We start from the raw sequence: 19,578 nt of genomic DNA, 5'->3' as shown, positions 1-19,578 counted from the left end.
GGAATCCTGCAGCAACTGTGCTAGACTTTGAAGCATTATTTTTTTGGGCGCAGCAGAGGGCGCTGTTGAGCTAAACCCGGAAGTACGGTCGAGGCGACGACGCTTGCCTGCCCTCCACCAGCTCTGAGCTGGTGGAGCGGAGGCAAGCGTCGTCGCGTCGACCGTACTTCCGGGTTTAGCGCGCGATCCGAGCCACAGTATACTAAATAATGGTAAGAGGCAAAGAGCCTCATTTATTTTGGCCGCGAGCCGCGTGTTCGCCACCCCTGCTATAGGGCATTTTGATTCCTTTAGTTTTCACTATTTTCACTATTTTCCCCTTGTTGATGGTAAGGGTAGAATATTTGTCAAATCCAAATTTCATTTCACTATCTTGATTGTATATATGTACAATGTTTAGCAGTGATTCTATTTCAGTTGGTTTTTTTCCACACAACATCAGATCATTCATGTAAAGGAAGCTTGACTTGTTCAGTATTGCTGTTGGAGGAATAATACAATACAATACAATAGCAGAGTTGGAAGGGACCTTGGAGGTCTTCTAATCCAACCACTGCCTAGGCAGAAAACCCTATACCATTTCAGACAAATGGCTATCCAACATCTTCTTAAAGACTTCCAGTGCTGGGGCATTCACAATTTCCGGAGGCAAGCTGGAGAATAGTTTGACTCCCTCTTCTTTGTGGCAATCCCTGAGATATTAGAACACTGCTATCATGTCTCCCCTCTTCCTTCTTTTCATTAAACTAGACATACCCAGTTCCTGTAACCGTTCCTCATATGTTTTAGGCTCCAGTCCCCTAATCATCTGTGTTGCTCTTCTCTGCACTCTTCCTAGAATCTCCACATCTTTTTTACATCGTCAATGCAATGATAACAGGGGGTGTGAAAAATTAATCTATTGAGATTAACTTCTCCCAATCTATCACCATAGATTAGCAATTGTGACTTCCATTGTGCTGTTGATCTTTGCACAAAGCTTCTGTTGTTTCTACACAGCTTCTGATCCATCTCAGTATCATTGTCATGCTACAATTTGTATTTGGATGTTGCTTTGTACATCACTGTGTTGGTGTTTAAAACATTTGAAAGCCTGTGTTGTCATAAATAAATGAAAGGCGTTAATACAAACTAAAGAATGAGATATCTAGACCCAAAAGGATTCCAGGAATCAAGAATGAGTAGGCAAATGGGGGTGGGGTGGGGGTGGGGATGGAGTTCAATGTATAGGCAGGAAATATTTGCTTCTTCTTATAACAGAAACCACAAACTTGCCTTTTTCTTAGTTATACTATTACTTTTTCAGGTTCATTTGTTGCCCATATTAACTAGCAGTGTCTTTCCTACTATTTCAAATGGACGTATCTTTCAGTACTTTATGATGCTTCTGTGACTGAATTGGGATGATTGGTATGCAACAAAAGTTTTCACTGAGGCAAGAACTGAAAAAGAAGAGAAATGTGTGGTCTCCTGTCCAACTATGAGAGGGCAGGGCTGAGCAACTGTTTCTCACCCTTTCTCAGTTGTAACATCTTAATACTCCAAATAACAGTCTTTTAAGGTCATGTACTGTTACTGTCCATGGGTTTAGCAGATTGCAACTTATTTTAAGGCCAGTTAATGGACTAGCCGCTTTGGGTACTTTGTGCTAATGCTTTGCTCCACTTTGGAATCTTCTCTGCACCCGATAGCACTCACAATGTCAATTATTTTAGAGAGTGATTTGTTTTCTTATTCTATCCTGTGTATTAAAATAACAGAAAAGTATATATTTTTCTTTGAATTTCTCTGTCTACACATACTGTACAGGCAATCTGTTTTCAATTGGCAGGAGCTTCTTTCTCATTCTACTTTTGGCTCCAAGATTCAACTATCCCAAAGAGATTAGCATCCTGTTGAATTTGTAACTTCAATAGATGGTTTAAAACTTAGTTGTCTCCTACCACTATCATTCAGCTGCCTAGAAACATATAGTGATGGTCGCAATTATTTGGGAAAGCCTGATTTTAAATTACTTATGAACTTAAATTTCCACCTTTACTAATGTTTTGGGGGGCCACGAAGTAGTTATAATTAATGCAACAGAGAAATGACAGCAAAGGATCTCAATGTTTTTGTTACACACAGCTGAGACTGACCATTCTCCATGTAGTTTTCAGTCATAACAACTTCTTAATATTTTTCTTTACAAATCACCTGATTGCACACCGACACTTATCGTATGCTGAAATACAGACAAAGGAGAAGTTCAGTTGCAATTTATTTTATTTTTCCAGTCAGAAATAGGTCTTTGTATTCTGTCATTGGTGGGGCGGGAGAGAAAAGAGATTATCACTGATTGTTCAGGATGTTGTACATTCTCTGCATTTTGAGATTGGCAGATGGGAGTATAATTATGTCTGGTTTCAAGCTGTTATATGTGGGATTGGGGTGAAATGTTGCTGAAGCAGAAGTACCCTTAGAAGAAATTTATTTATTATGAGAAAATGCATGCTATGGTAGAATAGATTCCAAATTTTTATCCTTTTTCCAAGGAGTAATAGCTAATGCACTTTCCTCACCAGACCTCTGTAAAATATTTCTATTAGATCTGTTTATAAATTATTGACAGGGAAACATGCTGGATTCTGCAACTCCTGAAGATAAACGTGCCTCTTCCTGGGATTCTACTGTGATAGGGCACATGCTTTGCAACATTTTTCCTTCAAATCTAAAGCATTTCATAGCCCTAAAATTATAGCTTTGTTTTTTTTAAATTAAACTTTAAAAACGTATAGATTGATTATTTATAGTTTTTATATTCATGACTTCAATATATTAATCACAATACTTCCATCCTGATTTAGCCAACATTCTTAAACAAATGTATATGTTTGTATTTGTCATTTTAGTAATTGCTGATGGATCATTAGAGAAAACCAGTGATGACATTGGGAGTGAAGAGGATTTATATGAAGATTTCCGAAGTTCAAGTCATCGTTATGGCCACCCAGGTGGTGGAGGAGAACAACTTGCTATTAATGAGGTACTGCAGCTTTTAGTAACTAAGGCAAATAAAACACATTTAATGTTAAGTGCATTTTCTAAAAACACACTTAACTCTTCTCATGGCAGGACTTAAAATTGCAGCTTAAAAGTATAGACCAATATCCTTATGAAATTGAAAGCAGATTTAAACATCCATATCATTAACACTTCAAAAAGAAAATACTTAGTAACAATGCTTAAAACACTTCCCGGGAGAGAAGCGTTCCACATTGCTAAAGCAATAAATGTCTAAATCTTCAAGTGAGCCCATGTCAACAATTATAAAGCAGTCTTTTAATAATGAAGTATCATCCATTTAGATCAAGAAGTTAAGTTCAAGGGAGTCAAGGGCCTCATTTGGCTTTCTTATATTCTGAAGAACTGCAGGAACGTATCTCATGATTGGTGGAAGTAACATTAACAATTTTTGATTTGATCTGTTTTTAACTTTTCGGAAGGTTGGAGTGAAAGACCCCTAGGGGACAAATTGCTGCCATGTAAAGTAGGTAACAGATAACTTTTCAAAAAAGGACATTTTGTATTCTATCGGACTCATCTCTCTGGGAGGAGTTTGAAAAGCAAGTCTCAGTTTATGACCTTATTCCTGGATTGGCGAGTGGAGGAAAGTCAGTTTTTAAGATAATATGAATCAATCGGTAAACTTAGCATTTTTCTGACCTAAAATGATTGTTTCATGATCATGATCATCATCTCCAATTAATGGCCTGTTTTGAATTAATTTACTGGTCTATAGTGAGTTTGATGCAATCCAGTAGATGCGTGGTAAAGAGTTCTAAACACTTTGATATTTTCTGATGGAAGATTTACTTCAAAAAAGGTGCTAAGGTGCTTAGCTATCCCTTAGAATGAATCTAAGTTGTACATTCAGAAAATGACCAGGGAATATTATACACAGCTGATGCTGTCACGTTCCGGCGTTCACGTTGCATACAAACAGAGATTCAGTTTGTTTGGTGAAAAACTTTTATCTCTATCTAACAAACTACGTGATAACCAGCACTAAATGACAATGATACAAGGTAATCAAATCGAAGTCAGTTCTAACCAAGTTAACACCATCACCCATATATATACCATTACCCCACCCAGCTCCACCCACAGCTCCACCCACATGACACCCACCCACCATCACCAATCACCTGGCCCACACCCTCAGTCACACCCCCACTCAGTGTCATCATAGCCTCCTTCCTGGTTAGCCGCATCCGAGCAAAAGAGTTACATCAGAGTAGGCAGTTGCACCTGAGTAGAAGAGTTACATCAGAGTAGGCAGTTGCACCCGGGTAGAAGAGCCACATGCAGCTACAGGCTCAATCGACATCAGAGAGGCAACATCAACGTGGCAGTGTTGCATGGTGGGCATGGTGATGGACAGGGTCCCCCTGGATGGCAGCCTGAGGGCTGACAGATGCATTAAGTCATTCTTGCTTCATATAAAAGGAAAATAACAGAAATTCTTGTGATATTACCTAGAGATTTTATGAGTGCAAGCTATATTTCTCTGATTAAATATGAGATTTATGAGTCCTGTAAGTCGTGAATTTTTTTTTGAACAAGCCATAGTGAGCGAGTTTACATTTAGTCCTAACATAATCCATGGTTTATAAATCACAGTGGCTGAATGCATATATTGTGCTAAAGCCAAAAACCCAGAGGCCTTGGCTTGGTTTCCAATAGTGGCTAAAACATGCCATCTAATTCTATTTGATAGAATTCATTGAGAAAGAATTCTGACATTGTCCTAGCAGTGAGGGATGTGCCAGTCAGGAAGGTAAGGTGCAATTCTGCAACTGGTGTTCATGAAACATACCTCTTTTTCCTCCCAGGTCTCTCTGAATAGGTGGGGCCAGCATACCTTCTGGCCTATCTTTTTGAAATCAAATGTTTGCATTGCTAGTTCTTGTGAGGCAATTGTATCAGACATATGGCGGTTGTTTGTTAATGAACATTTTGAAATATTGACAGTCTTCAGTAGTTCTGGGAAATTGATTTATAGCCCGTAGACTATCATTTTGTCTTTCTGAGCAGCTTGGAAATATATATATGTCAATATTTCAATATTTCAAAATGTTCATTAACAAACAACCGCCATATGTCTGATACAATTGCCTCACAAGAACTAGCAATGCAAACATTTGATTTCAAAAAGATAGGCTAGAAGGTATGCTGGCCCCACCTATTCACCTATATATATTTGTGTTACAACCCCTGGTATGCCCAAATATGGGAGGGAGCTCACTTCGGCTCATTACAGAAAACCATCCAGGCAGAAAACCATATTTTTATTTTTAATGTTGCCTTTGCTATGTTTGTGTTGTATTTGTGCTGATAAATAAATAAAGGGAGACTAGTATAGATTTATTTCAAGCTATTTAGCTCTCATCAGCTAGCCATACCCTTACTGGGATTTGAACCTGGGCTGTATTACATATTAGGCAGATGTATTAGCCACTAAGCCACAGGCTCTCCTCCTTATCAGTTGAGCCAGGGAAATAGGTATGTATTTGTGTTACAACCCCTGGTATGCCCAAATATGGGAGGGAGCTCACTACTCCCCCTTTCTGTCCTTCTGCTCATTACAGAAGACCATCCAGGCAGAAAACTATATAATATAGTTGACTCAGTAAAATTAGTGACACAATGGGAAATTATTCCTTTCTTCCATTCATTCTAAAACCTTTGGTATACAAAGACAGTGCTTGCCTTCTGCATAAACTTACCAAGGCAGCTGTACTGTGAAAACCTAGTCTGTGCTGAGCAGTTGGCATATTGAAAGTATGCTGTGAAACTATTTATAATCACTCAGACAAATGCAGTTAATTTAAGATCAAAAATTAATTTGTAACAAAGGATTTTCTACAAATAAAACCTTAACTGCTGCTCTACTTCTAATGAAGGGTGTTTATTATTTTGCAGAGCTAGCAGGAGCAGTGGATTTTGCTTTTTTAATAATCATGTAGATTGTCCAGTGATGAGGTTAGTTTCTACAAACACATCCCCCAGGTTGACAACAAGCATGTTGACTTCACAGAAGAATCTCATTTGCTGTCTGGTTATATATCTCATAATGTTTCAATTTTTAAAAAACTTACAGAGTTGCATAGGTAAAATAATTTTTAGTACAAGATTATACAAATCAAGATAAAGTAAAATAGGATGTATGTTCTAGAGAAAATCTAACCTACTAAATTGTTAAAGAAATATAGACACACACAGGCAAACAAACAGACAGCTTTGAGTCTAGTTGGGTTTGTTTCTTGTTTTTTGTTTTGGTTTTTTGCTCATGACAGCTGAGAGAGATCGGCCCAAGGTCATCCAGCTAATTTTGTGCCTAAGGTGGGACTAGATCTTAGTCTTCTGGTTTCTAGCCTGATGCTTTAACCACTACACCATATTGGTTCTCCAAATAAATAATATCCAAATATTAAGCTAAGCTACTAAAATAATAATATTTGCGTTATTACCATATTTTTGGAGTATAAGACGCACCGGAGTATAAGACACACCAAGGTTTTGAAGAGGCAAATTATTAAAAAAAGTAGGTAGGTAGATAGAGGAATAGAGAGGGAGATAGAGGGATAGAGATAGAGGGATAGAGAGGTAGATAGAGGGATAGAGAGGGAGAGAAATAGAAATACAGTAGGTAGGTAAGGAGAGAGAGAGAGAGTAGTTAGGTAAGTAGGTAGGTAGATAAAGGGATAGAGAGAGAGAGAGAAATAAAGAGAGAGAGATAAATACAGTAGGTAGGTAGGTAGCGAGAAAGAGTGTAGGTAGGTAGGTAGGTAGGTAGAGGGATAGAGAGAGAAATAGAAAGAGAGAGAGAAATACAGTAGACAGGGAGAGAGAGAGAAAATAGGTAGGTTGGTAGGTAGAGGGATAGAGAGAGAGAAATAGAAAGAGAGGGAGAGAAATACAGTAGATAGGTAGGGAGAGAGAGAGTAGGTACGTAGGTAGGTAGATGTTTCCAGGTGTATTTATCCATGTGCTGGAGAAATAGTGACAATCTGCAGCATCTAAGACTTTGTTTCTGCTGGCACAGCACTTGATCAATGTAATTCTCATCAATCAGTTAAAGAGCTTTCAAAAAGGAAAAAAAAGTTTTTGCACTCTGCAAACCTCCCCAAAACAGCCCTTTTTTGCGAAAACGGGCCCGTTTCCCCCCCAAAATAGGCATGAATAGCTTGGGGGGGGGGCTTGCAGAGTGCTCCTGGGAGGTGAGGGGTCAAAAATGAGCAAAAAACGGCCCGTTTTTCACAAAAATGTGCTTTTTGTGTTTTTTGTCAAAAAAATTACATGCATAACCTTATGGAAGCTTATAGAGTGCTGCTGGGGGCTGGGTGGGGGGGCAAAATGGCTCATTGTTTGCCCATTTCTGCCCCCCCCCCGGCCCCCAGGAGCTCTCTAAAACCTCCATAAGAGTATGCATGGCCATTATGGTAAAGGGGGTGGGGCTTCGGGAGGCAAAAAATGCTGTATTCGACGTATAAGACGCATCCAGATTTTCAGCCTCTTTTTTGAGGAAAAAAGGTGCATCGTATACTTCGAAAAATACGGTATATAAAAAATCACACTATTAACAATGAACAGGAGTGTCAAACTCACAGCCCGCGGGCTAGATGCATCACGTGCTGGCTCTGCCCCCGCTTGGTTTAGGGGGTAAAAAAAATCCTGATATGTCACGTGACGCTGCCATGACGACATGAGTTTGAAAGCCCACAGAGCTTTCCAAAAGGAAAAAAAAAAGTTTTTGCACTCTGCAAACCTCCCAAAAACGGGCCCATTTTTTGCAAAAACTGGCCCATTTTTTTCCAAAAAAAGAGGTATGAATAGCTTTGGGGGGGCTTGCAGAGTGCTCCTGGTGGGTGGATGGGGGTCAAAAACAAGCATTGTATTCAGAAACATCACACAATTAACTTAGAAATCATATATCATTGCCAAAATAAATGTTGATTCGTGACATTTCTTCACTTCAAAATAATCATTTTTCTTTTGCCTGCAAAATCCTCATCATTTTTGACACAAAGGTCTCTTAATTCAGTTTGAACTTTTAGCAAACTTAATAAAACGTTTCCAAGCTTGAGAAAAATGACATTTTTAAAAATACCTTGCATATTGTCTAATGTACTCATGAATTATTCCTATGAAATAGTTTCTACCCTACTAATATGAAGTATCAAATGTCTAAAATTTGCAGTACTGGCTTCCTTCCATTTCTTGACTACAGTGCTGCAGTAGAATTTATCTGATATCGTATTTATTTATTTATTCTTTCAAAGATAATGAAAGACATAATTCTGGTATTGCTGGTAGAGAGAGAGTAAACAAATCTTATTTATTTCTCTGCAGTCTGATTTTCACCATTGGACCTGATGATTTTATATTTTAAAAATTGTAGAGACTGCCTTGTTTTGTTCCTCATTATGCATTATTAAGGAATAATAATAATGTTAACAGAGGTTCAAAGCAGTTTACAACATTAAAACCACAATAAAATAATAAATATCCCTTTTCCTGCCAATGGCCACGGAACAACTTTGGCAGGTCATCTAAATAATTAACAGGTGAGTACTGTTTATCTTCACCTTGGAGCTACTTCTATATTCACCACTCAGTTACCAGCAGCACATGATAAGCTCATCATACAAGTCTTGGTATTTTATAAAAAACAATCTTCAATATGAAGAGGAAAGTAAGAAAGAGAAGCATTTGGGAGAGCTGACACTTAAGCTTTCGTCCATCTTCTTCCCATTTTCGTGGCTAATTTCTCCACGTTGAGATAATGAGTCAACCATCCTATCACAGAGCTTTTACTAAAAGTATATTGCATGTATAGAGTGGTAAGTAAGTAAGTAAGTAAGTAAATCTTTATTACGGTCAAAGACCAGCAATACACATTAGTTTTTACAATATGTTAAAAAGTACTGACATTAAGATATAATTAAAAAGTATTGGCATTAAAAGTGGAAAATAACATACATGTTCTCAGCTTGTTCGGGTCACTCCCTGGTTTACCTGGGTGCAACGCTGTTAATGTTAGGGTGTGAATTCTGCCCTGAATTAAGGAGGTGTGAATCTTGGCATCCCTTTGAAATAAGTGAAAATAAACCCGAAGCAAGATCTAATAAAAACATTTTTAATATGAAAGAAAATAAAAATACAAAACTTGCTAACTGAATTAATTGCATGTTGGCAAAGCTATGTGCCTGTGGCAGGCGAATGGAAGATCAGAAGACAAAGTTAAGAAAGAATGTGAAGGAGCATGCGCACTAAATCACTTGCAGATAAGAACTGTGACCTGCGCAGTAAACCTTCAGCACAACTAGCAAATCAATTAACGCAGTGACAGTTAAGTATAGGAGTAAATACAAGGGTCCAAAGATTGTTAGAGATGTCCATATAATTGTTACAAGATGACAACTATACTTCTGTAGCCATTTTTTTTCTTATGGACATTGCAGCAGCACATAACTTTGCCACTGCATGCGTGGTAACCGGGTTAGTGTCCTGGAGGAGAAAGCCTAGATAAAAATTGTCTGTCCTCCCTGGCAATCTCTCTAATAAGGGGAGAATATATGCAGACCTACAAGCTCTGTAAAGCTCGCAGTGTAGATGTATGGAGTGGTTATATTAGGCATGGACTAATACCTTCAATTCAAAATGGAATTGATTGAACGACCAACCTTAGATTGCACTTTGCAGTGGAGTCTGAAGAAGTATTGGCCTATTTACAATGCAGTGTGGCATATTTTATTTTTATCCTATATTGTAAATAAAATAATGTTTAAATTGAATTGTATCTTTATGTTCTAAAAATGAAATCCAGGGCTTTAGTGATTATGAATGTCTTTTTACTTTCATGGTACAATGAACTTTATAGTTGTATTTGTTTAAATTAGGAAATGGTTCAAGTACACTATCCCAATCTTTGCTATTGTGGTATTTTTTTAAACCCTTGCAACACCACACCAACATTGGCATTGTACCTTAGGCCTTGGTGTGACAAGTCTGGCAAGTCTGTTGTCCCTTCACTTCTATTCTACTCTTTTCCCCACCTGAAGGGCAAAACTAAATGAGAGACTGAACACTCTCAGCAGCCTGCCAATAAGAGCATCTCAAAACGTGCTGTTTGCTCTTAAATCCACTATAAATAATTTCAAATGTCATGTAATTGCAGCTTGCTTTTTTAATCTTTATTACTGCAATTTTCAACTCTTCAGGTTTTTCTTTGTTTTTTTAAGCTGTCATGGCTCTAAAATGAAATAAATTCACCCCTGTACTGGTATAGGTTGAGTGGTATTTATATATAATCTAAATAGATGAGGTTATTATCCATCTTATTACTGTTACTGAAAGGACAAATATGAATTTTGATTAAAATTAATATAATAAACCAATATCTCTTCTATTAAAGTTAAAAAAAAACTGCTTGAAAGACTTTGGAGGCCAATGGCCGGGGTGGTGTGGTAGAACTCTAATACCAAAGGTTTTGTATTCCCTTTTTCTGTTAACATACTGTACTCAGTAGTGGGATTCAACTGGTTCGCACCACTTCAGTCGAACCGGTTGTTAAATTGCTGGCTGGCACCACCCTGCCCCTCCCCGTCACTAATTATTGGCCTCACATGCCTTGGCTGGTGTCTTAGAGCAGGGATCCTCAAACTACGGCCTGCAGAAGCCGTAGAATTAATCTGGCCCTTGTGGCACCACGAGGTTAGCCATGCCCACCAACAGAACCTGTTATTAAATTATTTGAATCCCACCACTGCTTTTGGATTTCAGTGACAATGCAACACATTTCAGAAAAGTAATTATTTGGAGTCTGATTTATACCCAGTGACCTTTCTATCACATTGTCAACTTTCAAACATTTCTTTTCTGACAAGGTAACACTTGCCGTCTCATTTAAGGTTGATTTCTTATAAATGACTCCTTTTATGAAGAGGTGGGAAGTCTCTGTGAATTTTCTCACCTTTTATTAAAACAGAAAGTGAACCCATCCTAGCGTGAACCTTGCAGCATGATCTTATGATTATTTACTAAAAGAAAGGGCTGCTGAAGGTCAGTGGGTTTTACTTCTTACTGACAATGAAATATCTGTTGAAAAGGTGTATATCTTAAATAAATTTTACTTGAAGATGGACCACGCCCCAAATGACAAAGAAGGTTTTCAGCTCTGCATCACAAATTGTATTTGTCAATATAAACAGGCATGTGTTTAGCATTTTAAAATGTATAGGAACAGGTGTCTATTTAAAAGAAATTTAAGGATGCACATTAGTTTTCAGGAGAGTCAATTTCATCAAGCTTTGAGAAATACTAGGTGGGGTCCCATGGTAATCTCAGATTAATGAGAGTACAGGAGGATTGGCCACTTTTCAGAAATGATACTGGAAGTACATGGCAAGAAGAATAGGAAACTTGTGTTTGCAGAGGAAACTTTTAACTTAGCTATGAGTTAAAAGGAAAATGTATACCACCAAGTAGCTTATAATAAAGGGAAAAAAATCCTGAAGCATAAAAGGAAATATAGGCTTTCAAGGAAAGCTAAAAGTATAAAAATGATGTTTTCCCCTGCATCAGTAGTAAAGAAAAAGAAAAAGAGGAAAGGCTGGGGTCGTGCTAAGAGTACATGATATGATAATAATAGAAGATTGGCAGAAGATATAATTCTTGAATTCCTACATTGCCTTTTCTTCCCCAAAACGAACTTTGTTCAAAACAACTTTTGCTTAAATTAACTTAAGCAAAACAATTGTCAAAAGAGGGAGTGGCAATTCAAGGTAAATAAATGGGTAAGGAGCACCTACTGCAGCTTGCATGAATGAGTTTGTCTTCAAAACTATTTGAGAAACTTGAGGAAGCCTGCAGATGTCATCTTGGAAATCCTTTCTCTGATCTTTGAAGAATCATGAGATAGATGTAATGACAGAAGAAAGGAGAAGTGAAAAGATTGTTTCTGTGCAACCTGAATAACTGCCAATTAATTAGTTTCGCAAAATTTTGGGACAGATTGTTAAACAGTCAGTTTGTGAAAGCAGTGCATAGTATCCATTTCTCAAAAACAAGACATTCCAAATGAACTTGAATTATTTTCTTGACAGAGTGATTGGTTTAATAAACTATAAAAATGCTGTGGACATAGTGTGCACTGATTTTTTAAGCACTTGACAAAACTCCCATGAGATTCTAGTAGAACAAATTGGGAAATATTTTATCATAAATCAGAAGAACTGATTAAACAATTACACCCAGTAAGTATATGCCAATAACTCCATGAAAAGTTGAAAGTGTGGAATGTTTTAGTTCTGGGTTGTGTTCTAATGCCCCATACTGTTCAATAAATGTCGTGGATTAAAGATGGAAAAAATAGCAAATTTGCTGATGACACAAGGTTAGAAAATTAGTAACTTCTTTAGGTAATAGTATGATTCATAATGATCTTGATAAGCTGAGTTGAATTCCAACAGAAACAAATGCAAAATCCAATGTGATGCAGTTTTTAAAAAAGAAATGCAATTCTATGCTGCTTCAGCAAAAATCTAATATCAGGTAAGATAGCAATTTTTCCTCTCTACAATGTGCATCTAGGGCACTGCATTTTAGGAAGAATATTGGTGAACTAGAGTGTGTTTAGAAAAGAATCAAGATCCTAAGAAGCCTAGAAGAAAAGATAATGAGGAATAATTGGAAGCTTTGGGTATATATGGCCTAGAGAAGACGACAATGAGACATCTTTCTTTAGGTATCTGAAGTTCTGTCATTTATGGGGCAGAATTGTTCAGAATTCTTACAGAAAAAATAACAAGGATTTAAACCACAAGGATATAGATTTCAAGTGGAAGTGATGAAGCATTTCTTTATGTTAAGAGCTGTTTAACAAAGAATCAAATTATATCAGGAAGTGTACTTTTTGTTGGAGATGAATGATCAACTATCAGATATACTGTGGCAAACGATTTCTATGCTGGGCATGGAGTTGAAAAATGAACTCCAAAATCATGGTTCTGGGATTCTAGTATTATCGTGGCTATGGCTGTGTTGATTTATATCATCATAATGTTTTCACTAATACCTTTTGAAGTTGATTAGAAGAATGATGAAACTGATTATGTTTTATCAACTGTTTCTGGTAGCCTTTTTGTAATTAGCTAGGTGAATGTGTGTGTGTACAGGGTGTGTGTATTGCACCCATATATATATTTGTACCCATTGTTTTATGTACTTAAAAACTAAAATTCTATAGGGATGCATACATATATATGTCTGTATTTTTCACTATCACTTTTATAGCAAATGATACTAGTTGATTTATTTGTTTATTGTTATCCCACCTTTATTGTTTTTATAAATACCTCAAGGCAATGAACATATGTATTCCTTTATCCTCCTATTTTCTGCACAAAACCCATAAAATAGATTGAGCTGAGAGCGAGTAACTGGCCAAAGTGACCCAGCTGGCTTTCATAGTGAAGGAGGACATGTGCTTCCTGTTAGCCTTGTTCTAATAGACTAGGGTTTTTTTCTTATTCAGACATATCTTTAATGTTTCAACTGAATAGTCTGTTGAGATAGCTAAAACTGTATCTTTTCAGCAATGTGTTTTAAATTTTAAATGTATGTTTCACTGGAATTCTGCTTTTAATTTTATTTTTTCTATTAATTGTCCCGAGGGCCTTTTGGAAGGAGATCAGAAAATAAAAATGTAATAAATAGTTTCTGACATGGGCTCAGCTTTTAGCCTGCCCTATCCTATGCTTTCCAGGTTATGCATAAGAGGTTAGGGACATTCACGAAAAGGCACATTGGAAAACCAAGCAGATTATATTGCAGTTCAAAAAAACTATTCTTTCTAAATAATTACATGACATTCTGTCCCATCTTGTCAGCCTTGTGAGGTAATCCACGCAAGAAACACACCCAGAAATACTAGCTCTAACTTTATTGTAGGATTACATTATCATAATTTTGCAAGTCTTAAAATACATCTCTGTCCCATTACCTTTGCAATCCAAGAAATAAGGGAGTGTTCCAAGTCATTTGTCATACTCCCATTGCTTCTGCAGGTTAAGTTATCTCTTATAACCATTGCCTGGTCTGTGACTCTACCTCTTGTCACCCAACGATATGTCATGCCCACATATTATTACATCTTCACGGTTTTCAAGGCAATGATCTGCTCTGGAAGAAAGAGACTAAATATGTTATGTAATGTTATGTACAGAAACATCAATTTCAATTGTCTCCAATCCATAATTGCACCGTTGCTACAATCAGCTTCAGTTCTTGCTGCCACATTCTTGGAATGTCCTTCCCAAGTCCTTAGGATCTTGACCAGTAACCATGGATTTGATTGTAGCCCACTTGAATTCTTCCTGTAGCAAAAGGGGCATGACACCATTGGAGGATTATTTTCCTTGACTGGCATAACTCATAATTTTTTACTTGATACCTATGCATTTGTTAATGAGGGACTATTTCCATGTATTAGCAGGACAAAATTGTAGAAACTCCCCCCAAAAATCATTAAAAATAATTAAGTGAAAAATCTTATAAACATATGTCATTGCTGTTTCTATTTGGATGCATTGTTAACCATACCTACACAGCTATTGTACTTTGTAATTGTTCTAATAAAGATGCCATAATGTCATATTAGGGAAATCTTTTAAAAAATATTTGTTGGTAGAAAAATATATATATTAGAAAGGACCTTTTCCAAACTACTGACATGCCAACCGTTACTATACTTCATTCCTTGGCTAAAGGAAACAAGGATTAGTTTCTTATAAACTGAATAGAAAGAATAACACATTTTGCCTTATCTTGGTCTCCAGAAGAGTTAAAGATTTGTTGGTGTCATTTTTTTTAATGCTTCATATGAGAGAAAGGTAAGATTCTTTCCACACTAGCATTTTATAGTGTCTTCTAGAGTTAATTCAATCATGATGGCAAAACCACAATAAGGTGGAAAGGCTTTAAATCACTTCAACAGTGGCTTGGTGATGCTATGAAGACGTTGTACTGTAAATCACAAATAAGGAACGTATCTAAATGCTTGTGGGTTGGTGCGGTTTGGTCTTTTTTTTTGGAAAGAAAGCATTTTTTCTGGATGCTTTTGGCAAAGGGAGGAACCAGTCCTCCAATTTAATTAGTAGTGGCAAGATGTCAACCTTTTTCTTATAATTTCAAAGCAAGACTTTGATGTTTGAATTGAATATTCTTAAATTCTGGACTCATGATTTTACTTTTTATTCTTTAAAAAGTATGAAAACACATGTATGTGCTCCCAGCTATGTTCAAGAGAGTAAACTGGGAGAGGGAACATGTAGGTAAAATTTTAGTTTACGTGATTGTGATCTGTTTCATCTGTGAATAGTATATTACAAACTACATTACAATAAAACAAATGATACTTGCAAGTTGGCAAGTAACACAGGAAAGTACTAAGGTAAAATATACAGAAGTTTGTGTTAGCATTCAACAGTAGCTAAATATCACAGTTCAAATTTGATGCACTCTTGTCTCTATTTTTTTTCCTGAACCATGCAAATATTGTGTTATTATTTGTTATGTATTATTACCTAGATGAAACTATATCATTCTGTAGTACTGAATAGAGTCACCCGAGAGAAACGGTTTTGTTGACCAAAATCTCTATAAAGTTGAATATTTAAAGCAAGGCTACCAAGATTAAAAAGAAACCAATAAATCAAAAATCACAAAAGCAATTTGTGATTTTGGATACAATTCAGTTTCTTTCAACTCATAAATATAGCGTACAGTTGCTTATTAGCTAAGGCTATGCTTAGGTGGCTGCTGATTTTGTTCAATGTTTAGGAATTTCAGTCAAATATTCCTGGATCTGTAATTTCTTTTTTTTAATCATGTTTTTATAAATTATTTTGTAATTAATTTTACTTTTGTATTTTTACTAGAGGGCTTTGTACTTTGTACTATTCACTACATGAAATACAGAAAGTAACTTTAAATGAAATACGGGGGTTTAATTTGGTCAACAAAATACCGCTGGGTCTTTCAGGATAAGTAAAGCAGTTATTACAGTATTTGCCTCAATCATCTATTTATTAATAGCATTAGGTTAAGGTATTGGTGCATTCCCCTAAAAACCTAGAAAGTATGCAACAGATTAAAGAGGTCAATCATAGACCCACACTAAGTATTCAATTCCTTTCCCTTCAATTAATTATTGATATCCAAATAAATGTTTTTTGCCAGGATCATTGTGAATGGATAGACCAGGTATATTTATTCTCTCTGAAACTAGCATAACTAATACTGTACATTTTTCTTCTGCCATGTTTTTGATGTTATTGCGATTAATTAGTTCTCAAAATATTTTAATTGTGCATACATTCTGAACTTCATCAGGCAATTTCTAAAGAAAATTTGTAAGAAGGAAATATTTTCTGTAAGAAAAAAATATTTCCTGACTACTTGAATAAATTATCTTCTAAATTTTACAATCTTCTTTTTAGTAATGTTAAACTCTTGAAGACTATGATCCACTTACGGTAATTAGATTGATCTAATTGTAATCAATGTAATCAATGAATGAAGTGTAATTCATGGGTATTCATACCATAATTCCATATTATAGTACAGAATGCAGCTGTGTAGACTGTTTTGGAAGCCTTTCAGGTAGAATATGTGACAATGGATGCCTGTTTGCTTCCAGGTACAATTCATGGTATTGGACATTACTTTTAATATCCTTTCTGGCATTGGTTCAGGGTATCAGAGGAACCATCTCACCTTGAGGGACTTCAGCCATCTCACTCATTCCAATGGAAAGAGCTACTTCAGATCCCATTGGCCAAAGAATTTTAACTTGCAGGATCCGGGGCACGGGCCTTTTCTGCTGTGGCCCTGCCTTCTGGAATATTTGCCCTTTGGAGGTGAGATCTTCCCCATACCCATGGCTTTCTGGAAGAGCCTAAAAACTTGAATTCTGCTGTTTGGCATGGGAGCCTACTATGTTGGAGGTGGCTGACAGGTTAGAGAAGATTCTCACCTCAAGACTGCCCATCATATTGGTTTTTTTAAACTTATTTCTCTATTCAATTTTTCTAATTTTAATTGTTTTTTAACATTTAAAAACTTTTTTTATATTGTAAATTGCCTGGGGTTGCTGTATTAGTGAGATGGGTGGTATAGAAATGTAATTAATTGCATGTTAAGGTACCAAAGGGTTTTCATTGCTTTAGCTGCAATATATTTCCAGCTATCTACATCATTTACGTATCTCTAATGAATGTGTGTGTAGCTATATTGTGAGGATGATTCATCATATATCCATTTCTGCAGCGCTCCTGGAAAGCCTCCTTTCCCATCCTTTCTCTAGTTGCTAAGGATTGCCTGTATCCTAGCTACAGTGCTTAGCAAATAGCTGACAAGCTCTTTGGAAAGCCAGTCCCACTGCTGAGTTTCAGCACACAGAGGCTTCCTGCTACAGGAACTTCAGTCAGCTAATGCAATGAGGCAGCTCTTTTCTGCAAGATAAAATGAAAAGCTGATGATTTGCTGAGATAAAACAAAGATAAGACTTTCTTGGAAAGGGAAGAACACAGTTCCAGCATGTGCATGCATTATGCTTGAAAGTTGATAATGATGATGGTTGCAGGAAATTGATTAAGTTTTGCTTTCTGAAAGCTGCAGAATGACTCCATTGTTTGCACTCCCCCCTTCCTTGGCTTTCTTTCCAGAGACAGTGCTGCTAAGCTGCTAAAATACTGTTTTTCTAGAGCCAGGGCTGTTGTCAGCATGGCGAAGGGATCTAATCAGAGCAGGCACCAATGGAGTGCTCTTCACACATTCCTCCGGTGCAATATGAACCCGGACACTCAACGTGTGGTGGTGTTTGTCATTCTGCTTTTTCTCATCATCATTAACGTGGTGCTCATGTTTCTTCTGGCGTTTTTCTGAGAAGCAGGACTGTAGTTGGATATGAGGGTTTCCAAGATTGATCAGCAGGTCAGCTCCTCCTTGTCTGATTCTGGTTTGGCATCTCTTCTGTCATAGCTGTCTATCTGCGCCTGTCTCCGGTTATTCATCATCATGCTGTCTCCCTGCTGACCCTGTTCCTCTTGCCTGTCCTTTTGCAAGAAAAAAGGACTGCGGCTAGATGGTTAATTGAGTAGGTGCCAATGACTTCTGGATGTATCCCTACATTGCTGAATGCAGAGGTGCTTCCCCCTCTTTGGAGAGTGGGCTTTAAAGTGTCCCAAAGGCTGGCTCCATCAGATGATGGGTTTGTTAAGGAGCGCTTAATTGATGAACTACACAAGAAAATGGTTCTTTGTCTGCAACTGCTGTGAGAAAACATCAAACTGCTGAAACCAGGATTGCTTTATAATTGAGACTATCGGGCCTCTGAGAATATATGTGCAGAAATATGAGCAACACCCAATTAGCTGTAATGGATTAATGATGGATCATTAGAGTACACCAGGAATCTGTGTTTACAATTGACAACTGCTCTGTGGAATGTATGTTTTCACTGGTGATTATCCCATTCTCTTAATTATTTTAGAGCATTTGTGTGTAGAAGGATATGGACAAAATGACTGGCGGGAACTTTGGACAGAAAAGTGACCCCTCCTTTTTTTTTCTCTAGCAAAAAAGTTCGCTGAGATGAGCTTTCTGTAATAGGGAAAAATCATTTTTAAAAAATTAATGATATATTTTTATTGCCAGATTAGTTCCATTCAGAAATTCAGACAATGATATATAAGTGTATAGAATAAAAACGAGGAAGAGGATTTGGACTATATCAGCAAAAACTATTAATTGTTCAATAAATACTTCAAGTTCAAATTAATCCTACAGTGATGGTAAATGGAAAATTTGAATTCAAGCCTTTGAATAAATTCTTCAATCCTTCAGAACTCAACAACCTCCTTCTTAGTCTAAAGTCACTAAAAAAGACTTTATATCTTGTTTGTTCCCATATTTGCTAATGAAACTCCTGTTTTCTTCTACGAGTTCAGCAGAAGAACTGAAATCCAGTGCTAAATGCCATTTCCTTTCTGTTCTTCATAATTTCTGTGTTCTAAACAATGTTAGACTTATGAAATATTTGATGTGGTCAGATTCCTTTTTTTTTTTTGCATCCAGAAAAATTGTGTGTGTGTTGGGATATGAGAACAAGCCAGATAGATTTGAGAAATGAAGGCCTGATCAGTAATTAGGCTTCAGAATGCTTTTTTGGACAGCTTCCATTGATAACCATATCAGTGGTGGGATTCAAACATTTTTACTACTGGTTCTGTGGCCGTGCTTGGTGGCATTGTGTGGCTTGGTGGGCATGGAAGGGGAAGGATACTGTAACCTATCCATTCCCTCCCCACTCCAGCGGAAGGTTACTGCAAAATCCCCATTTTTCCAGATCAGCTGGGACTCGGGAGGCAGAAAAAAGTCAGAGTTGGTATTTACTGGTTCTCCAAATTACTAAAAATGTCTGCTACAGGTTCTCCAGAACTGGTCAGAACCTGCTGAATACCACCTCTGAAC

General features: G+C 37.0%; 1 protein-coding gene across 5 annotated transcripts in view; it reads left to right on the top strand.

Annotated features, from left to right (window-relative positions):
• Positions 1–19,578, top strand: part of ARHGEF4 (Rho guanine nucleotide exchange factor 4) — a 121,855-nt gene that overhangs the window by 81,391 nt on the left and 20,886 nt on the right. For 4 of the 5 annotated variants that reach the window (XM_081955134.1, XM_081955133.1, XM_081955132.1 and 1 more), the window contains one exon: positions 2,892–3,025. In XM_081955134.1, coding sequence (XP_081811260.1) covers positions 2,892–3,025 — 134 coding nt within the window. Of the gene's footprint in view, positions 1–2,891; positions 3,026–17,564; positions 18,555–19,578 lie in introns of those variants that run through there. The other variant, XM_081955136.1, reaches the window with a different exon arrangement.

The sequence above is a fragment of the Natrix helvetica genome (assembly GCF_964273705.1).
Source record: "Natrix helvetica genome assembly, chromosome: 5".
NCBI classification, from domain to species: Eukaryota; Metazoa; Chordata; class Lepidosauria; order Squamata; family Natricidae; genus Natrix; species Natrix helvetica.
The sequence above is the reverse complement of the archived record's forward strand: the minus strand, read 5'-3'. Positions and strand labels throughout refer to the sequence as shown.